At 43.3% G+C, this 25,248-nt stretch overlaps 1 protein-coding gene across 5 annotated transcripts in view; it reads right to left on the reverse strand.

Annotated features, from left to right (window-relative positions):
- The window catches only part of tns1b (tensin 1b), a 146,989-nt gene that overhangs the window by 20,486 nt on the left and 101,255 nt on the right, over positions 1-25,248 (reverse strand). For 4 of the 5 annotated variants that reach the window (XM_041951270.1, XM_041951269.1, XM_041951267.1 and 1 more), the window contains 8 exons: positions 25,005-25,088; positions 23,878-23,990; positions 23,730-23,790; positions 22,310-22,385; positions 19,577-19,706; positions 19,290-19,355; positions 18,902-19,024; positions 780-2,294 (listed from right to left, as the gene is read on the reverse strand). In XM_041951270.1, the coding sequence (XP_041807204.1) occupies positions 780-2,294; positions 18,902-19,024; positions 19,290-19,355; positions 19,577-19,706; positions 22,310-22,385; positions 23,730-23,790; positions 23,878-23,990; positions 25,005-25,088 (2,168 nt within the window). The remainder of the gene's footprint in view (positions 1-779; positions 2,295-18,901; positions 19,025-19,289; positions 19,356-19,576; positions 19,707-22,309; positions 22,386-23,729; positions 23,791-23,877; positions 23,991-25,004; positions 25,089-25,248) is intronic. The other variant, XM_041951268.1, reaches the window with a different exon arrangement.

The following is a 25,248-nucleotide window of genomic DNA, read 5'->3' on the forward strand; positions in this document are numbered from 1 at the left end:
TAGAAAACCTCTTTCTGGCATTCGTTATCTGAGAGCCCAGCTATCACAATGCTTTATGTTGACTTTGTTCCATTTCTTGCTGCTGTGCAGGATGTCTGATGTGCTTATCTAGGGACAGTCAACCTGCTGGACTGAAGAGAGCACTTCCTGTTTGGGGACTGATGAGGTGACATTCAGGAAATGAGATAAAAGCAGAACAGTGTTTTCCAAGAGTATGTGTGTACAGTACATGGCTCATCAACAGTACAGTAAATGTTCTGTCCTGCATTTGCTGCCACAAAAACAGAGATTACACACAACTGGGACAGCAAACAATACAACATAGTGATCCTAACACAAACGTTATGATGTCAAAAATTGTTTTAACCTGTTTTCCAGTATCTTCAAATGTATTTTTTAAAATTTGTCTACAGTTTGCTGAGAATTATGAAAGTGTTGCCACAGGCAAAACCAAAGTTGAAATCCAATATTCCCACAGACTGTACCACTCCAGGCGTACAATTGTTCTTTGTGGGACAAGCCACTGGTCAAGGCCAATACCCTTGTCTATGACAGGCTAGGTCTAGTGAACAGTGTAATATTGGATTTTAAGTTTGGTTTTGATTTTCTGGGCAAACATTTTATTGTTCTGAGCAGACTAAAGAAATCTGTGAGATCGTGTAAATACTTATGAAGGTGCAGCCTGCTGCTAGATGACGGGTAATTCTTTGTCAATTAAAGGTGCTGAGGTCATTATTGGAGTTTAGAATCAAGGTGAAATGACTTAAATTAGTTCTTACCAGCCACTCTTTGGGCCACCAGACCCTCAACATTGAAGACTTCATCTGGCTCACTATCTCTTGGCTGAGGTGATGCTGAGGCAGCACTAGGGCTTCTCTGGGGCTCAGAGACCTCTGCAGACTGGGACAGTGTGCTTGGTGGGTAGGTGTTGATGGGCTTGAGCTGGATGTGACCAGCTACAGTGGGGGAGGCTTGTGAGGAAGGACTGGTTCCAGCCATTTCAGAGGTGTAACTCAGAGATCCCTGGACAGGTGCAGGCTCTGGTGTACCAGGTTTCCCGGGTGACATCTGAGCAGGTGATGAGTGGCTGGCCAGGCTGGACTTGGGGCCAGAAAAGTGGGTATGAATGGCGGCATCAGCCTGGTAGGAGGGCCTAGTTTGGCTCTGGGAGAAGGACGGCTGGGTGGTCACTACAACACTGTTTTCCCGCAGTGGTGCACTTTGGGACTTTGGCACTAGTGAACGGCCCGGTTCCAGGTCCAACATGAGAAGATTCAGGGTTTCAATGGATTGCTCAATTTCTTGCTGGGAGGCGCTGTGGCGATGAGGGAACTGGGGGAGGCTGTGGTGGCTGGGCATCGCTGCTACAGAAGGAGGTGGACTAAAAGTAAGGCCTTCAGTTACTGGCTCCTCAGGTACACCAAACTGCTGCCAAACGTTGAGACCACGCTGGACGGCATCCCTGCTACTGGTGGTGCGGGTGGGAGCTTGTGGCATAGATTTTGGCTCTGCACCAAATGACTGAGAGCGGTACAAATTGCCATTCTGGGTAGCCATGTAATTACCCGAGGATGGGGCTGAATCACTTTGGGTCAAAGTGACAGGTTTGTTGGATATGCCAACCTGTAGCTGGACGGTTTCCAGAGGCTTTTCTGGGACACTGCGCTCCAGGTATGGCACATGGTCCTGGCCATTGATGACTGATTCAGACTGGTAGTAAAGATCAGCTGGTGTAGCCCGACCATCAGTGGAGGAGAATGTCCCTAAACTGTCCACACTGTTGCCTTCTTGACTTGTAGGCAGCTCATCATCTAAAATGTCCGTCTCACGATCAATGCTACTGTGCCCATTGACGTGGACCTGGGCAGGCACCAAGTGAAGCATGCCTCCAACAGCAGAGGTCGGGGTGGACAGGTATCCCTGTCGATGCATGGGCCCCTCCAAGCCACTCAGCAGCTGCTCCAGCTCCTGTTTTTCTTGAGGACTGATTGGCTGTTGTGGAGTTGGGGCGTGGTGATGGACTGCGGGTTGCTCCTCACCTATAGGAACATGTGTCTGGCTCACTGTGGAAGTCTGAGGGACTGATGCCGCTTCATCAGTTCGGTCAGTTTTGATGGAGGCAGTAGAGTTTCCTGAGTCGCTGCTCACTGACAAGGCATGGTCAACCGCAGGTAGGGCGTGTTCAACAGCAGTGGGTGGGAGGCCATTCGCTGTGACTGTTCCTTCGACAGACTCCTTTTTGCGAACTTTGGCGTAGAGGCTGCCGTCCAGTGGTCCTTGGGTATGGATGACTTCTAAAACAAACAAGTATAAGAGAGGCTCATTAGAATCAGATTCAGCCAAATACAACAATCAACAATCATTCAGCCTTGCACAACCCTTAAGTTTTTAGAGCCATAGTACTCTTGGCCATTACAGAAATAAATCCTGTAAATGTAATGAATCCTGCACAATCCTCTAAATAAGCACACAGGATTTATCAACAATTAAAAAGCAAAGAATGAGGAACTATCATCAAGAGACGCAGGGGTATCAGGAGATTGTGTGGGCATGGCCAAAATAGCTGCAGTTAAATTAAATACTGGCTCATGTCCACCTATTCTGCCAGCTTCAGGAAATGAGCCGAGTCTATGGCATGCACTCTGGAAAAAACGATGAAATAACAGGAGCCTGCCTTGCATTTTCCCAACTAGTTGGATTAATCTGTGCCACCTACGGGATACTGGCATAATAGAGGATTGATCAGTTGTTCATTTTATGTGCTTATGATCTCCACAGCTGTGAACAGGATGACCTGATGTAGGAAACGGGTGGATGAATATACGTCACAGTCTTTTAATCTATCGATTTGTTAACTCATAAACTGGGATGGAAAACAGCGATGTAGATTGTGTTAACTGAACACAAATGCACAAGCACACCCGTGCACATACACATTCACACACGGCTATACCCAAGTCCAGTGAAGAGGAAGTAGGGTGCACCAGTCAGAAGAATTTAGTCATCACTGGAAAATCAGCCTCACTGAGTAAAGGCCAGGAGGCTTTCCTTGGCCTCCGAAGCCCAAAGCAAAACAAAAGCTCAACACGCTTACAGTCACACTGAAAAGGTTCAAACACACATACACACACAAGTTTATATCAAGTAAACTCTTTTTTCCTTCCTTCCGCATTCTCTCACAGTGCCAACACTGGGCACCAATACAGACAGATTTATCAATATTTTTACGTGATCAAAGGCGATTAAAATATGAGTCTGTTCTTCAAAAATGTAATGGCTGAAAAAATCACAACTACCTCAATCCCCCACACCATTGAGTAAAAGTTTGTGTAGCCATACGTACTTAAGGGTGGCAAAGAGAAAAAGAATACCTGGTCTTCTACTGTCCTTCAAAGTTCCCAAGAAACCTCCTAACCCATGACGAGGCTTGTCCTGATAACCAAATCAGACTCTACAGCTGGGAAAGGAGCTGCACAAAGAAACTGTCTGTGTCTCTGTAACTTATAGATATCTTCATCTCAGCTTCAGTGAATACGGGGCTCTGTAATGGAGCTTAGTGGGCGTACACAAGCTGGGTACTGCAAGGTCTCCTCGGCTGGCCCGGGGCAACTTGCCAAGGGAATGGCGCACTGTAACAGCAGCACGGTCAGGCTGCTGGTGGAAACAAATCTGATGTCACAGAAAAGCACAGCACAAGTTTCTACTAACCCATTAGTGACTTTACATTGATTGGTACACTGGTGGACCATATGTAGGAAATAAAGGCGATGATAGCCAGGAACATGTCTAGTCTGATAGTGGTTTCGTGTTTGTACCTGTGGTTTAGTCAGGTCAGTATATCCATACAAATCATAGCCAATTATGGTAGAAACGTTGTGATGTTTGGTAGCTGTTAATGTGAATTCTCCACTCAAGTCAACATCTTCACTAAAAAGTTAGCTGCTAAGACATGAGGCTCCAAATCAAGTCATCATTACACATTTATATAGCTCATGAAACTGCTTAAGTATCAAGTTAGGGGCTGTGCATGCTCTCCCCTCCACATGGCCACAGACTTTTAATGCCTCAGTCATGCCGTTAAACATAGACATAAGTCGTAAAAGCAGAGCTCCTCTATCTTTCTCCATTTCAGTACCTTTATAATCATCCGCCCTGTAGCCAAAATTTAACTCACGCAATTAGGATCATCAGTCACACAGTTCAGATGATTTCACATCCTGAAAGTCTGAACAACAAAACTTCAACAAGTCACCTCAAATCACAGCCTTGTCAAAGGAAACAGCAGAAACACCTCCACAGGAGGAGGTTCCCCTACCTGTGTGAGCAGTGGACGAACGTACGGTCCCAATCTAAGCTGGGAAAAGCCCTGCAGAGGAGTCCCCGGGTGGGACATGGGGGATTACAGCAAGAGTTAGGGGAGTTGGTCTTGGCTACTGTTCCTTCTTCTCCTCCCTCTCCTGGATTGCTGTGTGGCCGGATCAGGACAGCTACTGCTGTTGCTGGCTGTTCAGTGGCTCGCACTAGTCTAAAGGCTGCCCCTGCTGTGTGTGCGTATGTGGGAGGTCTATCACAACAGCCTGTTTGACAGTGTATGTGGGAGGAGGGGGGTTAGGAGACGCTGAAACCCAGACTATAGAGTTTGATAGAATGACATCAGTCCTGTAGCTTACTCTCTCTTGCACACCCTCCTCCTTGAGGATTACTAGCCTCCATTGCATGTTACTAAAAGACCTGTTATTCCAATATTCCAGACATTTTTATGCTACAGATGGAAAAAAAAATTGCTGAAAAACATAAGGCACACATGGCCATCTGTAGAAATAAGCCCTTTCCAATGCACACATGCACAGAGATGTCCCTCCTTTATCCCACTGGTGTTGAAACACTCATGTAATGGAAAGAGTTACTTGGTCCAACAACAGCCGTTTAACGAGCTCTCTCCGAGCTAGGAAGCAGTCAGAAAACTCCACCCTGCTGCAGGCAGATGGAGAAAACAGAAATGCTCCGTGGGTAAAAAATAGAAAGATGAATACACCGAGTGGCTGCTGATCTGATTTGTAGAGAATATAAAAGGGGCTCCTTATACTGGTAGAGACTAAAAGTGATAGATGAAGTAAGACGGAGATGATTTATAGTAGTTGTTCGTTGGGGTGGAAGATGGTTTACAAATGCACACACGGAGGCCTACACACAAAACACAACCTTTTTCCCACAGTTTGAAAGCTCTGCGGTCTGTGGTCAAGTTCATATCACCGAGCCATCTGTGCACATTAGCATGCAGGACAGTCACTTTACTATTGCACAACACAATGCAGAACAATTGACAACAGGCACATTGGTCATTGTGGCTGATCGCGATGAATGTGACTTTGGCCTCCACTGACGTTTTTTTCCATCTGCATTCTCATTTTGGGCAAATTCAGTGGAAGTTACATGATTATGGATTGTGGTTTTCCCTCATTCGACTCACAGATTGTGACACCAACTCCTTTTCTCTCCCTCTTTGTCCCCCTGCATCCTTCCCCTTGGCCCTCACTCTGTTCCTTTAGCGATGATGGTGATGATGATGATGGTAACGAGTGCGATGGGGCCAGCTGTGCTATGGTCCCACTCTCACATCAAAGGACAGCCCAGTTTAGCCAGCCCTCTTTAAGTAGCTCATGTCTTCACTTCAGAGACGACGTGACTGATGAGCGATCCACAGAATCCCCATTTGTATTACAGGAAATCTAATCCGTCACTTTACACTGGTGAGACTTTTTACGGCGAGCAGGCTATTTATGTTGAGACTGCTTCTGTGTGTGCTGCTATGTCTGCTGCTGTTTTCATTTGGCTGAAATGAGCATGCGTAAGCCTCTACAAATAACGTCTGACGGTGTTCCTTCATGTGATAAGACAGGGCATATTTATGTGTGATATCTTACACTGTATGTGTGTGTGTGTGTGTGCACTATGCTGTGTTTGTATACTCCCCAGGAGGTAAATGCTTGCTCTGTGATCCCAAGCACATTAGTCAGAGGAGAATGTCTGCAATCCCGACCCCATAGGCCTAACTAATTATACCACAGCAGGGGAGAGTGAACTAGTCTAACTAGTCTGGAATGACCGATGGGACTACATCCTCTTCATTAGAGATGGGAAAAAACTGTTTTAGAGAGAGGCAGCAGAGAGACCAGGATTTGATAGTTATCATGGCCCGGTGGCCACAAAAGGTGGCACTGTGTGGCTCTGAGTTTTATTAGGTCTCTTTTGAGACTGCGTGTCTCATTGAGATTATCTGTCTAAATAAAGGTTGAATTAAAAAAAATAAATCCTCAAGCTGTCTTCACCAACGCAGCAATTCATTTGGACCTTTTGGTTCAACACTCAACGAAAACAGCAACCAGTGCTCATCACCAGCCAGCTACTGGGGCCAGGGCCACTGAAGTACGGCTTTATGAAGCCCACTCAAACTACTAACGTGATCCTTACAGAAGAAGCAGAAACACAGGAGGTAAACTGTGAAAAAACTAAATGTATTATATTATAGGTTTTCTACTGATTTTTGTAATGTTTTTATTGCAGACATGACTGACTGACAGTGACAGTGCAGGAGGGAGCGAGAGAGCATGCGTGAGGCAGATGCATCCAAACCAGGTATTAAACAGGTCCTGGGCCTAGATAATTATAGACCATAGTACTGATAAGCTCCAACATCAGCAGTTCTTTTGTTGGTACTTTTAACATTTCGGTGTAATTTCCTATCATGCTACAGCATCTCATCTGCTCTCTATGCGGAGGCTGAGCTCCAACAACGATGCTCGTTACTGTAAGTGCAATAAAACCTTTGCGAGTAAAAAGCCAAAACTTTATCAATACACCTGTTCAACATTTATTCAAGTTCCACAGTTAAGAAAGGCATTTTCTGTATTGTTTTTACTGAAGTTTACATTTGGGCCACCAAAAATATACTACCAAATTTAAGGGTACGTTAAGGGTAAGAACTTAAAAAATATTAGCATCTATCCCTGCAGACTGTCAGGAAGTTATCAACAAGCACATCATGATCTTTGGATGCTGTATGAGGAGTTTAAACTGTTCGCTCAGGCAAAAAAAAAACATATATATATATATATATATATATATATATATATAGATATTGCAGATGGAGAGTGCTGCCAGATATTTTGAGGTTCTGTCGGCCAGATGGTGCAACTGTGTGACCTCTTGATCTTTGAACTCTGAGCTCTGACCCCTGTGGCAATAGAGCCCCCTTTACAGCGGAAATAGCATGTTTCCTCCGTAGCTTACATGGATAAACACACCATGTGCTACTCCGTGCTTGTGCATGAGTGTGTGTGGGCATTCCAAAACAGTTGGGGGTCCATGTCTACTGGCCACAAGTGTGACATTAATAAAAAGCAATGATGAAACATTTTCTGAGACCGTCCCCTCAGGCCTCAACCGCTTAAACCACTAATAGCCCAACAAGAACAAAGTGTATTTACATTTAAAGCTTGAGAGAATGAAGAGCTTCAGTAGCTGTCCGTGATACAGTATAGCAGTATGTAAGTATAGCCTTGTGCCATATTTGGTGAAAGTTAATGGCTGAGCTATTGATTTGGCAACAAAGCATGCCTTCAATGTATGAGAGGGCTCAAGTACAGCTATTAAAGTAATACTGTGGCCTAAAGTAATGATCTACACACAAGGCCATTAAATCTTCTGAGGGGATTCATTTGACTTGTGAAAATCAGAGGAGGCTGATGAGTCAACGGGGAGCTCATGAAGCAGACCTGATAATACAAAGCAACACAACAGTTGTCTTACTGGTTGTGAGGGCAAAATTACTCATTTTGCAGTATTTTTTAAAACTGAAACACCATCTAACATACAAAATAACAACACATCAAAAGAAACTGAAAGATATGAATGAGTATTCTCAGTGCATCTGTGCAGAAGCACACCAGAATATACAGGACATTTAAACACAGTTTAACTGTTGGCAACATCCATGGCCCCAAAATGCTTGGTCAAATGTAAGTACAGGAACTTGTTCTGGCTTAATGAACACTTGCACTGCAGCTCATTAAATATACATGAAAGATTACTGAATCAATGTGTGTGAGTGCAAACTCGCTAGGATTGGGGAAACAAAGGACAAGGTAATGGAGGGCGATTTGGAACAGGGGGGAGGATATTGATTGATACTCTTCACCTTCAAACCGGCCAACACTGCCCTTACGGCATGGCTACAGGAAGTATTGTCTGCACTCCACAAAGATACTTTAAAGTTGAACACAAAGTCAATTTATAAAATAAAATCTTACATATCAAGTGCATCATGGCCTCAGTACTGAAAACTGCTGTGCAACATTTGCTGTAACCTGCCACCAGTAACCTGACGCCAGTGTTGGTCAGAAATATGAACTCATCATCATCATCATCATAAGTACCACTGACAACAAACACAAAAGAAGATATAACCAACACAGACACCACGTGCTATATATCAGCCAGACAGCTCATCCATGCACAGCATTACGTTCCACTCTGGGTGAGGTTGCGTCTCGGGAAAAGTCATTAGCGGTCGTTAGCAGCAGGGTTGCGTAAGGAAAATCTCGAGGGCTAAATGAGGAGAGCGTTTGATCAACCGGCTGTTTGTGGCCATCTCACTCTAGAGGTGAGGCGAAACGCTGATGGGCTAACTCTTGCTAGCCGTGGTCTGGAGAGACTGCAAAGACAGGGCCACTTAATTTTGCCTCAATAATTTACGCAGATCCTCCTTAAAGCAACTCTCATCAGCTCTTGTTCTAATCAAAATCCTGCTAACTGCTTCAGACACAAGCTGGCCGTGCTCCTGATCAGCTATTTCCTGGTGTCAGAGCTGTATTCATGCGATTCTTTACGGAGGGTGTCAAGAATCTTTTGAATACCTCCAGGCAACAGAAACTTGGTGGTTGTTGGGATGTAGAATTTTCCAGTGTCCCAAATGACTTCTACTCTTCACTTTTCAAAATGCAAGACAGACTCACAGATGGACGGAGGAAGAGGAGCAGAGCTTGAGGGTAAAAAAAACATTGTCCCAATAAAAGAGGTATTCCTCTGACCTTATTCAGGGGGTGTTTTTAGAGCATTTTGCAGCACAAGAACATAATGCAGGAGTGGTCAAGTAAAAGTAGTTAAAAAAAATAAATCAGTATATTACATTATATACTTCTTCAAAAGATTTGACATTTACACCTTTCTTACAACAAGTCTGCATCTAAATGCAAGAACAAGAAGCACCACCTGTCTACAGAACACGATGCAATGATGACGGAGCGAAAAGATGAACTGGACGGCGAAACACTCACAGACGTTCTCACTATCTCTTCACAACCTAACTCCATCCATGCAGGCGCCCTGAACAACTCCAAGAGTGACGAGTGCAATGACCCCTCACCTGGCCCTTTACTTCCTGGCTTTGTGCTGATTGGTAGGCACACATGATTAAACCTTACGTACCACCATCGGGGGCTGAGTCTGGGTAGCCATTTGACCCTGCGCCACCATCTGCAACCCTAAACCAACTGATGAAAATCAACCAACTGAGAGAAAGGGACTTGGCCAGTATGTGGTCCTTGATTTTACTGGCAGTATAGTGGACAGTATAGCGCTGCCTCTTCTTGTTAAGTGAAGAACACAGTGTTTTGACAAAGACCAGGAAGGGCTCGTGCATGAATAGAAGTCTCTTCAAAAAGAAAGATAATAACAAGGGAGGAGAGGCCAGTGTTCCCAATGGAGCCAAAATGAAAGCGTCTGAGTTCATGCTGAAAACTTAGTCCCTTTCTCCTTGTAAAGTTCATCTCCCGTGTCCATCCACCCCTTGGCTCAGGAGGGGTCTATTTAGTAAGCTAAGTGACCCATGCAGAAGGATACCCCAGGCCAATAGCACACCCCGAACAAGGCAGTGGTGCCTAATAAAAAAGGTGCAACTTTTGGTCTTTGTCTCTGTACTTGTTTTTCCTTCTTTTACTTGTTTCCTAGTGTCTACAAAATACAAACAGGACAAGGATCAGGGGGGACCAGTTCTTGTACAAGTGCCTTTGCAAAGCAATCAAATAAAGCCCAATAAGGATTCCATCACCTGTGAGAAATGTGTGGATGAATGTTTGCCACTGTTTTCAGCTGAGAGTCAAACAGCAGTTAAGCTAGCAAAGTTAAACTTATTAACTGAATCATGTCAACGTAACAAACTTAATAACGTCCTAATTAAATATCGCACAATCCGGAAAAAGTTTATTGTTGACCAAGATAAAGTGATTTCTAAAGGACTTCCACAGACATCAATGGATAAAAGACACATTTAAAGCAGATTTTGTGAGAAGGGCTTGTGGAAAGTGATCATGATTAATTATATCCTGGCTCTGCTATGGCATTTTTAGCCAGATCAGCTGTGTAAAGATGGCTGGAGAAAAAAAAAGAGAGTGTCTGGCCAACAGCTGGCGACAAGCTGCATCTGCGAGGAGGTAACAGACCAGTCATTCATCCCCACACATTATGGACGGCAGATAACTAGCACTCTGTCCTCCGGGATTAGCAATGTCCTGCAAAGAGCTTTACAATACTCATGTTAAATTACAAAAATTCATGAAATTCATCTTTCAAGGATTTGTACGCACAACCCTGATTCCAAAAAATTTGGGACGCTGTTTTACAAAGTGTTCCTGAGTCCATGCAGTCATCCCCTTTATCCAATCCACTTCACAAAGTGCTGAACCTCGCTCCATCCTCGCTGTGAACCACTGAGCCTTTCATACCCAGTCATGATACTATCACCTGTTACCAATCAACCTGTTTACCTGTGGAATGTTCCAAACAGGTGTTTTTGGAGCGTTCCACAACTTTCCCAGTCTTTTGCTGCTCCTGTCCCAACTTGTTTGAAACGTGTTGCTGCATCAAATTCAGAATAAGCAGATATTTACAAAAATGAATGAAGCTGATGAGGTCAAACATTAAATGTATTGTCGTCTTTGTGTTGTTTTCAATTAAGTATTTGTCAATAAAGATCAGCAAAGTATCAGATTCTGTTTTTTTTATGTTTTACACAGCGTCCTAACTTTTTGGAATCAGGGTTGTACCAAAAGTTAGTAACCGCTAAATAACCTCTGCCTGAGAAGTTACTCCCATATTTGGTGTAGCACACAAACACTTGCCCCACAGTCAGTGTCTGTCGCCTAGCAGAAATCCCTGTCCCTGTGCCCCTGCAGACAGGGACCAAACGGGGACACTCCACAACACAAGGCACTTGTTCTCTCTTTGTGTCCAATGCAGTCCTTCCTAGAAGGCCTTTATTTTTCTGTCTTGGCTGTTATGCAATGGGAACTGAGCAGAGTTTGGAGTCAAAGCAGCCTAATCCTCCCCAAAGCCTCAGACCAGACTGAGGGATTGATATGGGAGCCTGTTGCCAACACAAAGGACCAGACGTTTCACCTCTGCATCTTCTTGGAGCAACGCCGCAGCCTGACAATGTCCATGTTTCGATGAGGTCACATTCTCACGGAGCGTGTTGGCTTTTAGCATCAAGGGGATGCTTGTCAGAGTCGGCTGAGACGTGTCAGATAGCAGAATATTCAGCTCAGCAGATATCAGCAGAGGTGGAGTGCTGTTGTCCAGATCCTGATGTTCACATTCAAATCAACTCACACAAATGTGTACTAATTAATCTCATCTAGTCACGGAACAGCTCATCTGGAACAATATGGTGAACATAGCAACATCTGCAGAATGCACAAACCCAAGACCATCAACTGAGGGATGGAAGTTGATGGTGCTATCCTATCTCATCCTGCTGAAGGACCCATGAGCAAGATCAAGACTGCAACTCTGCAACTGACTCAGACCTCCTTGCTGTTCAATCAAAAAGATTTTCCCGACCAGATATAGATAAGTATCATATCATCATTCCCATTTGAGGGCTGTTAAATTCTACAGGGACAAGTGAAGGCACAAGGGCGATGGCAACACTTGAGCTGGGGAACTTAAAATGAATATTTAGATAATTATTTTGAGCTGAGAGTTGCTGAAGAACCAAGTGAAGCAACACCCTTAATGAACAGGAATCATTCAATACTGGCAGCTATAATGTCAAATTTGTGAAAATCTCTACAGCAGTGCTTTCACAGGTTTAGGAATGGCTACACTTCACTATTGTCTGTGTATATTTACTGCTCTATTGCAACTTGAGCTACTCTTGGACCTATGGACCATTTGAATCTCAATCACCCGTTGGGACGAAACAGTCTCAGCAGTGATATCATTCTATTGCATCAACTTCTATCTCCACCAAGATTATGTAAGCCCCCCAACCCCACCCCTCTGCAGCTCTGCAGGCAACACAAATACAGAGTTAAATTTGACTCGACTCATTTGAACCTCACTCTCTTACTGCAAGGATGTAGCAACAAATCGTCTGTGCCCAACAGGGAAGGCACGGTCAACTCTGCATTCTGTCTGATAAGTTAAGACTGGGGGGGGGGACGGGAACATGGACATCTCCCTGTGACTAATGTGTATGGATCAAAGAAGTAGAAGTATTAACCTCCTGGAGAGAATGTGCAACACACACACACACACACACACACCTGGGCTGCCACTTCTCCACACAGGGAAATGCATCTTGGACTTTCGATAAACAGTAACTCAAAGGCATCAGAAATGAAGCTTACAAAGACAAATCAGGGACAGTTGACTCATTTTGTTTCTAGATTTCCCGACAGTGGCTCATAAATAATTGCCGAGGTCTGGGAACTCTTCTACGCCGCGACACCAAAGTTCACCACAGTCGAACCAGGAAGTCAGTCTGCAAAATCTGATGGATGTTTGGGCAACATTTCCAAAGTTTGCATTCATTTTTTTCTTCCACCTGCAGGTTTATTTAACACCTGTACCCCATCCAGACTTGCCACCAATACTCAGGTCTCAGCAATTAACTTGGTAAGTACGATGCTATTGTTCCTGATAGGAATGATGGCCAAAGCTACAAAATTATAAATTGTCCTTGAAGCCATTAAAAACAGACTGTGCCTGCATGTCTCACCAGCATTTGTAAAAGATTAAACTTGAAAGGCTAAATTTCCATGTCAGTGTGGCTGAAACAGTAAAACAAAAGATTAACATATGAAACGCCATGTGGCCAAGTGTTTGGATAATAGACAACCTGATGTCAATAAGTACTGAAGTGCATTTTCAGATAAAGTGAAAAATCAAGTTTCTGGTTCGCTGCAAATCTCCACATCCACAGTCCTGAGCATGCTACTCACATGTTGTCAAAGGCGTCAGCTGCTGAATTTGTGACAACTTTTCTCTCCGGCGTTAATGAGAGCAGAGGACAAACTGGACACAGGCTGACGACTGAGCTCTTCAACTGCTGTCAAAGCTTGAAAAAAAGGGCAGTTGAAGAAACGCCGGACACAAACTCACCGTGAAACTCTTGGAACTGTCTGCGCTGAGCGGCAGCAGCATGCACAAACCCACACCGACATTCTCTGTCACTCCTCCTCCTGTGAATGTGTGCACAAAAGAGCTTCACAGTCGAGCGGAGGAGTCTGCCTTTAACTCCTCCGACTCCTCGCAGGAGAGAGAGTAGCATTCAGAGCCACTTTAGGACCGTTTGAGGATCAGCACGCCAAAGTTTTGACCGAATGACCAAACTGCGGAGGGGAACCCGAGGAAAAATGACATTTTAAAATGCCAAAACCGTGACTGTACTTTGGTGAAGTGCTGCTAATATGGCTGTATGCAAATTATATTTATATATATTATTATATATTTTATCAAATTTTTTGATGGAATTATCTAAACAACTCAAAACTATCGCTGAAAAATCATCATCAGCTCAGGCAATTAGGCCAATGGTGAATCTTTTTTATGAAATGTTGGAAAAATATGTATTTTCTCTTTATCTCTGTCTTGTGAAATCTGTCTCTCTTTGCTCTCTATCATTTTTCTATATACGTTCCAGCTTGTTGTCTCTCATCTCTCATTCTGATATGGCAGAAATGCAGCGGGGTTGGCCAGCTGAGTCAATCACTGGGGCGGGATAGTAAACAAGAACACAGCGTCTGTCATTCCACAAATGAAATACCCACTGATGAAAACATGATCCACCCCCCCCTGTTGGAGCCCTGCAGAACTTGAGCTTTCACAGTTCTCTGCAGTTTGTTTGCCAGCATCAGCATCATCGTAGCTTGGCATGACACTTGTGTGAAGGAATGTGTCATTCAAAGCAAAGGATTATGCTTTTGAATGTCAGTCAGCTAAAGAAAATGCTCCACCTGAACTGATGCTCTGCACCGTTGGGTTTGCCATGAATCTCTGCATTTATGTTTTAAGCCTGACATGTTGATGACCAGTGTTCTTGCTAGTCATGTCCTCAGTTAGGCTGCTTTCAGCGCGACAATAACACGGAAAAAAATATAAAAAAAAACACAGCCTCCTCATTCATTTCACTGACACCACTACACAGGCGCAGGGTCATGGAGCAGACGAACATGGGTCGGTTTCTGCTGCAACGCCATCCAACATCATCTGGCACCCTGCGGCATTGGCCAGTAAAACACATCCAAGTCCACATTCCGGGTATATTTATCTCCGCCGATGACGTTATGTTTTCGGTCCTGTTTGTTGGTTTGTTTGTCTGTCAGACAGCAGGATTGAGGTTAAAGTGCGAAGAATTTTCATGCACCTTGACAGAAGGGCGTCATGTGGGCCATTCAGGGCCTGATTACATTTTGGAGCGTATCCCAATCATAAGGCAGATACACAAATTATATTTCACTTTCACTGTGAGATTTGACCCTGGTGGAATAAATGGCATACATCTTAAAATCCAGTAGATAGTAGTAGATGTTCAGTACTGACAGAACATAGCCAACTGTAGCAACATCATGACTACCAGCACCAGTTATCCTCTGGGGTAGCAGACGTACATAGCTGCTCAGGCTTCATATAGAAGGCAGTCATTATGGAGGACTTGGAGACAGTGGTTTCATGGGAGATCCAGCACAACTGAAACATCAGATTAGCAAATTATCACATTCTGTTTTATTTCTGTTTTACACAGCATCCCAACTTTTCTGGCTTTTGTCTCAAACTAAGGTGCGGCTGTGGAAACATAAATACACACATATCACGCAACTGGCATCCAAATGAGAATCATCCGCAATAAACTCCACCGCAGAGATTAAGGAAAAATGTTGGAACTTTACGCTTCACGAGAACAAGCAACAAAACTGCCTGTGAAGTTTGCGCTTGCAGACAAAAGTGGACTATTGGCCTTGTTGGACTTTGTCTGAGTGGACTTTGTAAAATGAAAGACCTTCCATAAGGCATTCATGCAGGTGATTTCTGGTAGATGAATTTTGCAAGTGTGAAGTTTTGGATATTTTCTGGCTGTGTTTGTACAAGGTGCAAGAACAACAAAAATCCCTGCGCTGAAACTCACCCGCAGCTGCTGTTGCTGTTTTTACAGAATAAACACAATGAGAGTCTGCATCAATCTCTGGAAACCAACAACCACACAGACAGCACATGCCCAATGTTGATCCCAACAAAACATTGGCCCTATAATTTCATGCTTTATGCAACGCCTTGATAAGCAAAGCGGGCATAAAACTTGTTGTAAGTAGCCTCGCGTTTTCCCCAGAAAAGCGGCTGCAATCCTGACAAACTGCAAACCCAACAATAACAATACTTTCTGTTTCTAACTCACACTTGTGCAGATATATGTCCTCTTATTTTCCCTCTCAGCTCTAAAAGCCACTCCGTCAGAGGAGATAATTGCCTTTTCAGCACTAACAAGTGTGAAGCCAAATGACAGTGGAAACACTCCAGTTTCCTGGAAACCCTCTCCCCTCTTGTGTCTGTGAGAGGGAACCATTTTTAACTGTTTCTTTCAATGCCATTTGCAAGCTGGGCCAATTTAAAATGCAGCATGTATCACTAAATAAAGTCACAAGATAAAAGGCTACTTATGGGACACATCTGAAGTCTTATCGAGAACTCCAAGTCTAAAGTGGCTAAATAAGAGCTTGTGATTGTGTGTGTTTGTGTTTGCGTGCATGTTGTGTACATGCACTTGCTAATGTTTATCATGCTCCTGTCTGAAGCTGTAATTATGTTTAAGTGTTTTTGTGTGTTCGTGTGTGTGCGTGGCCACTAAAGTCAAAGTCAGCCTGGTCCACAGTATCACCATCAGGTGACAGAAGGCAAGATGAGGCAGACGACTTGAACCAGACACACACACACACACACACACTGAAACAGAATGAGAGGAGACTTACACCTATTCTATTTTAGAAAGGCCTATTTCAAGCTGCTGCTGAGAGTGGGGTAGACACTTTATGGCCAATGATAGAGGGTAGCTAAGTAACCTCTGACCTGGACCAGTAAAAACACTCAGAGGGGAATCGGGGGCATTAAATCCCACTTCTAAAAAGTCATAAAAATTGTCATTTTGTGAGTTGTCCTTTAACGTGCAATTTTTGAAAATTTTCTAAATTGCAATAACTTGACAAATGTTGAGAATGATCAGAGAGTTTCTGAACAGTCTGTACAGTAGAAACAAACACAGTAACACTCATTATCTCCGAACTGTAGAATTGTGTTTTGCTGTTTTCCAAGATTCAGTTACTTTAGTATTAAGCAGCTGTTGGTTGAGTTTACTTGAGTCTCTTCCACCTCACTACATTCCAAAGGCAAATACGTGTCTATATATATAATACATGTGTATATATATATATATATATATATATATATACACATTTTTTGAGATATACAGAATTTATACAATTCCAAGTTACTTAGCAAATTAAGACTTCACATAAAAAATACAATCACTTTATCAACAGTGATACATTGCTCTGTAAAAGTGTTAAAATTAGCTGCAGCGAACAAATCAATATAATAATTTTTAACCTGCCAGGGGTCATTCTTCATAATGCGTATTTTTACTTTTGATACTTGAGTACATTTTGATGGTAATACTTCTGTAGTTTTAGTTTAGTAATATTATGAATGCAGCATTTTTACCTGTTACAAAGTATTTTACTGTCTTGTATTGCTACTTTTACTTAAGTAAAATATCTGAATACTTCTTCCAGCGCTGCATTCCAGCACAGACGTCCTGCAGACTCTGTCAGTGGTGTTTGCTGCATCCCTCAGGTGCAGCAAACACTCAGGTCTCAGCACAGCGTGACCTCTGCACGAGCTGATATAATGGCCTGCAAAATCAGTGTTGGATCACGCAGAAAATGACTGTAATTACTGTATTAATGTATATAAGGATTTACGCTTTATCATGGGTTAGCTACATGCATTTCCCAGAACACAATACTTCCCATTTATTAGTTATCTAATGCCACCAAAACATAACAAATTCCTCTTGACCATTAAAAAAAACATACAAGTTCTTTCATCTACAGCAAAACACAGGAAAGTTATTCCAGTGATTAAAAAACAGCTGACCATCCACCATCAACATTCGCGGTACTTCGGAAGACAAAACAACAGGCTCGCTGCTATCGCTAAGGGCGTAGCATTGCTTCCTTTTTTGGGTGGCGGAGAAAGTAGCACTTTGGTCACAGAGTGACCACCGCTCCCTCAACAGGAAAGCTCTGTCCATGCCTGTGGCTGAACCCAGGAATGTTTCGCACTGCACTCAGGTCCCTCTGGGCCTTTGGCTTCTCTGCGGTCATAATTTCACCACAAATGAATTCAGCGGTATCGATGCTTCTGCTCCCTTTCAAAACATGATTTACCACTTACTTCTAGGACAGCATGGAAAGCTCGTAATGCTAATTTGGGTGGATTTGTACTACTTGAATGGGCCAAAACACAAATTTACTTTGCGCTTACTTTTATTTTCATTCAGTTGATGATTGTGGTTAAGGAGCAGCTTAGTGATGCATTAAATTAACTAAACAACACTATCTGATCAGAAAAAGAAGCATTTATACCCGCAGGCATAATTGCTACCCTGAGTCCTGCCTCATAAAACACCCCAGGGCTGGTTTGAACTTGAATGTGACTTCAGTGTGACCCCGTCACGTGGGCGTTTAAAGCGGTGAAAGTGTGAAAGTCTTTAAACGCCATTAGGAAGCAGGCTGAATCTGTCCTCTGTGTCACGCAGGAAGACAAAAACGGGCTTGTTCCAGAGATCAGCTCTGTTCCCGGCAGTTTTTTTGTGTGTGTGTGTGTGTGTGTGTTCAATAAGTGAGAGGGAACAGACAGAAACTAAAAGAGAATCCCAGCTTCCTCTCGGCCACACTGAAATACATCTCCATGATCAAGCGTACAGTTTACACAACATTTCTGTGACCTTTCACCCAGAAGTTCAATAAAAATACATTTCAAGACCAAATCCACACAGAGCTAATGAGGAAAGACCTAATGAGGTCTATTGTTCTATTCAATCCTACTGAGGTGTGAACACGCAGTTACATGAATCTGACAATTTACCAACTTTTTTCCATTATTCCTTATGTTTTTCTACATATTTGTACATTGAGATGAAGCTCAGGTCAATGTCTTGTCTGATGAATTGAAAAAAATCTCTATAAATAAGGAGTAAAAGAAAATTGATGCCTATCGTAAAGTGGTCATTAGCACTAAAGAGTGTAATTAACAACCTTGTTAACTTTACAAGACACACGAGGGGGCAGCGGGAGTTCTGCCTCCTTTGTGTGGGTTTGTGTCTCCTCATTCGTATGTATTAATGTTGTGCTGTATGTCCAATCAGTCTCCTCCATAAATCACAGGTGAAAAGAAGCATAATGTTTCTGTGTTTGGACTCCAGCTGTGTGTGTGTGCCGAGCTGCCCTCAGTGACGTCTGCAGGACAGAATCTGTGGATTTACAGTCCACAGTCCTCCTCTACTCACCGTCTGTGGTGTCCTCGCAGCCCTGGTTGAAGTTTTCGTACGAGTCCCAGCGGATCAGAGAATCTTGCGTGTTGTAGTCGACCGAGACGCTCGGCCCGTTTTCCAGGTGGTCCACACCTTGACCAGAAGTGCGAAGAGACAGAGCAGAAAACGTGAATGTCTCTCAATTGCAAGAAAGAAAAGGAAGCAGATCACATTCAGAGCGAAGAGTCGATAATGTTCATGAGTAACAGCGTAATTATTTTCAGTTTTGACCCTCTCTCCCTGAAACGTCTGCTTTTCTACAACAAACTGTCAATTCAAGGCAAATACGCCCTAAAAATAAGAATGAAAGTAAATGTGGAAAATGCTCCAGTGCACCAGTAACAGCGGACACATTGATTCTTACCATGTATTTTCTCTGGTCCAAAGGAGAAAATAAACTCCACCTTTCCATATTCTGGGAACCTGTCATCTGCACACAGGACATGAAAAAAACCTGAGTCTCTGGTTTGCAGCAAGAAATGATGAAATGATTTAACTGTACATCGCTGATCATTTCAGAAAACATATTAAAGGGCAATACATTCATTAAACACAATACTAACAACATCAAGATGTGCAGATTTTACTCATTAGCCACTCAGTGCTACAGGTGTTTTGATTGTTTGCTCACAGATGATTCCTTCTTCCTACCTTTGAATGTCTCATCAAGCTCGTCTTTCCCGAAGACGATCCCCAGGTCGTGAACGGCGCAGGTGTGAAACTGCACCCGGAAAATCACATCTCGGCACGGGCTGCGGTAGCGCTTGTGGTAGCACTTGAGCTGTAGAAGAAATCCAAAGAGAAGTGTTTGTAGCAGCACTTCGCCAGGCGGTGCCAACAGAACTCAACGGGTCAGTTAATGTGGTTGGATCGCAATTGGACGGATTCATTTTTAGCTCCACGCGGAATATAACCGGTTCAGGATGTGGCTTATTTACACAGTGTGTCAGTTCTGATAAGAAAAAACGTTTTTCAGCACAAATAAACAGCAAAATCAAATCACCTCTGTGGCTGAGCTGAATATGGCTTCAACGCTGAAACACTCACAACATCAAGTGAGCATAATATGAAAAGATCTTTGTGCAACACGAGCCAGAGACATGCCAGCTTGATTCAGTGCTACCTCTTTCTCTGCACTGGCTCAGAGCTTGAAAAAGCATTTAAGACTTTTTCTATATATACAGTATATATCCCTCGTAATGTACGGCCTCTCCACAGAGACTTTTATCCAGACTGTTTCTCCCAACACAAACAGCTTTAAGAGCAACACAGAGGAAAGTTTTCTTTCTCCCTCCTGCTGCTTCCTGACAGGCAGCCTGGACCTGTTAGTTTTTAACAAGGACCTCACATTTACAGGTACTGGAGGAATATTTATCCTCAACCCAAACAGCTCGCAGCTCAAAAACCGCGGCTATAAAGAATAAAAAAACTGAAAAAACATCCTACTGTTACAACGACAACAAGCATTTTGACATAACCATATAGAAGTTACCACAGGACAAGTGCAGGAATTCAGCAGCAGCTAAACAGTAGATTTAAATGTGATTTTGTGGGACCGACTTGATTTCAATACACGTCTTTTCTACTTGTGTGGCCAAATAAGACCAAAGCAAACAATGTTCCTAAATCCACACAAGCACATAAAGAACTGAGGATGAGAGGAAGGCAAAGTAGAATATCCTGTGGCTTACTGCAGCTTTCTGGGACATAGCAGAGGGGTCTGCTCAAGCAAAACAATGCTGGTGAGCCAGAACAAAAAATGGGAGGACAAAATTTAATTTAAGCTTACATGTTGCCTTTAGAGCCTGAACACATTTTCATTTTCACGCACAGGCTTAAAACGCCATTTCCTTCAAACAAATTAGAAATGCTCGATGTTTCTTGACAGGAATCAGGTGAGAAGATTGGTGCACTGGCTACAGCAAGTCGGTTAGCTTAGCTTAGCATAAGGACTGGAAACAGGGTGAAACAGCTCCTCAGAACTCTGTCCAAAGGTAAAAAATCCACCAGCAACCCCGATGCTCACTGATTAACATTCGTTTACACACAATTTTAGACTGTGCAGAAAGTCACTGCATCCGGCCGAGATATACGAGATGTAATGTGTTAATTAGACCGCACTAGAGGTGCAGCTATGCACGCGTTTAACTTTGGTCAGAGGTCATTCAGCTCCATGTTTCCAGTGTTTATGGTAGGCTTAGTTAACCGCCTTCTGGCTGCAGCTTTATATTTACAGTACAGAGTGGTATCATCTCAGCAAGAACGTGAATAAGCACTAAAATGTTGAGCTAATCCTCCAAAGTTTCTGACTTTATAATAACTTGGAATTAAAATGACAAACCCTGGCCAATGAGAGAAGAAAACAGCCAAAACTTAAAGAATTCAGATCACGTTTATAAAGTTTTTCTTCTGTGATTCACTTTGTTTCATCTAAATGTTCAGTAATTAGTCATTATCTGGCAGTTATATTATCCACAACTCAACTCAACTGCACAAACACCAGTACAGTTTTAAATGCAGGTGCACATGCTTTGCTGACTAATGCCTCCATTTGGCCATAAAGCCACAGCTCACATCCTCTGTATTATCTGAATAATAACGAGCATCAGCAGCACGGCTTAGTCAGATGATGCATTCAGCAGAATCCATTAGTCCGTCTTAAATAAAGGATGAGATATGAGCCCAGCTCTGAGGGGCCAGACCAGGACAGCCTCCAGCATACATTAAGTGCTCTTTTGAAATTCTCCACGCTGAGATCATGAGGCCTGAGGATATCTCACGGCTGACATTATGACCTGAATGACAGCAGCAGCAGAAACTGTGCTGATGTGTGCAGTTCTTCTGCTCGAACTCGATGCAAAATAAGCCACAGGTGCTACTTTATTGAGGTTTCTTCAAATGAAACCAGAGTGATTTTATTAAGAATTAAAAATATTCATCTGATAACGTACTTTTAAAAGAGCGTATCCTGTTAAACAGTCACCTGTGTATCCCAAACGCTGTTGGAAAGGAAGTTGCCTTTTTGACGTCATAGTTTCCAGCAACATATTGTGTGCTAATGAGGGTCTATAAAGGTGTAGAGCCTAGTCCAACTGTCCTCCCCAGGTTTTTATGGCCCTATTTCTTCTGTGATTGGACACTATAAACTGCTACGGCCCAATGCAAGGATGGAAAAAACAACAGGATTCCCTCATTGCTAATAAACAATAAAAATCCGTGCATCCTCTGTATGTTTCTGCAGCTGTTTTCATTGGTTGCCTATGAGCACCATCTTTAAACATCCATTTATTTTTCTGTCTGTCTGGCAGAGGGAACACGTTGGGGGAAAGTACAACAATAAACGTCTCATTTGCTGTCAGACACTTGCAACTGTGCCATTCTTACCAGGATGTCCCCTTTCAGAAGAAGACCAGGTTCAATGGTGATGCAGATGCTGGTCTGGCTGTCGCCCTGAACATTACTGCGAAAGGAAAAAGTCACGACATGTTAGACGACCAGCTTGCCTTCGTCATAACTGCTGTGATAACGATCACAATCTAACATCTCCGCTGCATCAGTTTTCCGTTTGATGTTGCTTGCCTGGGTGTAACCGTGTGCACATGATCTGCATCGTCTACTGACAATCCCTTATTTGCTTTAACAGTGGCCATCACAGAGCGTAACAGCGGTGCAGGGCTGGGCTCATTTTGGGTATTAGTGTCTACATGATTGTCTTACAGGGAGAGTAGGATCAAAGGGTGGGGAGTGCTAATAGGAATCATGTGAGAGGAAGTGGGGAGGAATATGAGTTGGGGCATTAAGGGGTTTGGAGTCTGGTAGTAAATGTGCTCACACTGTAAATGTGTTTACAGTAGCACTATTGTACACTATTGTAAGAATGGACAGAGTATGAACAGTTCAACACCAGCAATCTTTACTTACAGTAAATTCATAACACTTCATCAGCTCTACAGTTACAACGAGGGGGAAAAGGCAAAGAATGAGACACTGCAGATCACCTCAGCTCTGAATGTTTGCATCCTTCAGCCAATCAGGTCCTGTGAGGAAGTAATGGCGGCCGTTTTTGTTCAAATATGGCGCCTCCTAAAGAGGTTAGCTTACAGTTACACTACCAGCCAAATGGGCCGCATGCAATGGATGACAACATTTTAATCTACTAATTAGTTTACTTATCAAGTTATTATTGTTTAAGTGTACAAGCTGCATTTCAGGTGTGGAAGCTGCATGATCTGACCTTTGTGACCTTTGATTGTTTTTCAGACAGAAATAAGCTGATTTTCTGTTCACTCAGATATAATCGTCTGTGTCTGTGTCATATTTAAACTGTAACACTAAACTGCCTGCCTCATCCATCTGAGGGCAGTGCAGCTCTCCCCTCATGTCCTCTCCTCTAACCCCCCCCCCTTCCCAAAACAACAACAGAAAAGCATACAATCCATTATTTCCTGTCTGGCCCTGGGAACCAGCAGGGTCCTCTGGCAGAAAAACCCTGCAGGCGTCCACACAGATGCCTGTCTGCCTGTTTCATTGCCTCTCCAGTCACAAATAATACTAGAAGTGATTGCGGGATCTAAAGTAGGGAAACAAGAGCCTGCAGCTGGGGAGGCTAGCTAAATACAATAATGTGAGGCAAGCACAGAGTGTAAACTGGCAAGAGGGATGATGTATGTGTATACTGGGGGGCAGGGGAGCTATGGGAGAGGCTATAAAGGAAAATCAGGGGTTTTATTATTGAGCCATTACCAGTTTGCTATCCCTGGAATCTTGTAAAAGCATTTGAGTGTGAGTATGTTTTAAGACTTACTAGATCCCAGATGTGTACACGGGCTGCATGGCCTGGTAGATTTTGAGGAAAGGACGACAACCTGGAACGCAGTTTTGAAAAAGTTAAGAGATAAATAACGTGCGTGAAAATGCTCGTGTATGAGTGCAAATCCGAGCAGGACGCTCACCTCCTTTAGACTCGAAGTTGGGGATGCCGTGCATGATGACGTGGTGAAGGAACAGGGGTTTGTTGTTGATCTTGATGTGTCCAGAGAGCAAGCCGCTGAAGTACTCCACATACCTGAGCAGGACAGAGGGAGAGAAACTGTCAAATTCTATCACGGTCTCTAATGTTTTACGACCTAAAGATAAATATCTAATCCTGTGTCCATCACAACAGAGAGACCCAGTGTTTGGCTTTGACCCCCAGCAACAACCAGGAATGTTTTCATCTTGTTTTTATTATAAAGTCAATCAAGTAGATACTTTAAAGCTGCACAAACAAATATTTTTCTATATTAACTATCAATCAAATGGCTGTGTTTTGTGAATGAGGTTGCAAATAGTGACGAAACCACAGAAATCTACCACCAAACTTGCACTCGCCATCAGTTTTTCAGTGACTAGTAGCCTGAATCATTAGCTACATTTACACAGAGCCTAATATTCCAGACAGAATTAAAATTCCCCATATAAACACCTCAGTCAGAATAAACAGCCCCTGCAGAGGGGTAGGTCAACGATTTAACCGGATGACTTTCTGGTTGCGTTCTTTCCCTCAGTGTTGACCTGAAGGCGTGGGAACACGCAGCATGTTTCTCCACTTCCAAAAAAAAAGGTGCCTTCCAAGCTGAACTTGGACGGTAGCAGAGAGCTGCGTCTCAACTGAGAGCAACACAACAAGAACAGAAGAGACGACAGATATCCGTCTTCAGGCAGCCCATCAGAAACGGGCCAAAGACATATTGCTGAATGTGTTGGTGCTGAGAGACAGCTGTTGAGGAAGACGAATGCATGATGTATTCATCACTTTCCCTCATGTCACACAGATGTTCTGATTAAATGCGCTGACACCAGATTGCATTAGATCACATGGCATGTAAACAGCTGGCCCGAAATCTTCAATCGGAATGACTCAATCAGAATAAAAAAAGTGTGCGTGTCTGCAGCTACCGTTCTTCCATCAACAGTGACTTCGGCTACAGCAGGCAGCTGGTTTCAGCTGGTCAATACAGTGAAGCTTTCAGCAGAGAGCAAAGATCCAGAGGAGATGAGAGTGAATATGCAGGTTTACATTTGTTCTGGACAGACTGACCTTTTCTGGGACGGCTGGCCCACAGGAAGCACCTTGTCTTCATAGAAGCGCTTCATGGCAAACCTGTCCAGAGCCTGGTCAGCACTGCATTTAAATAGAAAAGGGGGGTAAATACACATGCGGTTCATTTACTTTTATTTCCACTCCAGTATATGTAATGCATTTGTACCACATTTCAAGTATGTCATGTTGTATGTGTCAAGTCTGCACGGCATGAAAATCATTAGCATGCACCTGCTCACAT

The sequence above is a fragment of the Chelmon rostratus genome, chromosome 13, assembly GCF_017976325.1.
Source record: "Chelmon rostratus isolate fCheRos1 chromosome 13, fCheRos1.pri, whole genome shotgun sequence".
NCBI classification, from domain to species: Eukaryota; Metazoa; Chordata; class Actinopteri; order Chaetodontiformes; family Chaetodontidae; genus Chelmon; species Chelmon rostratus.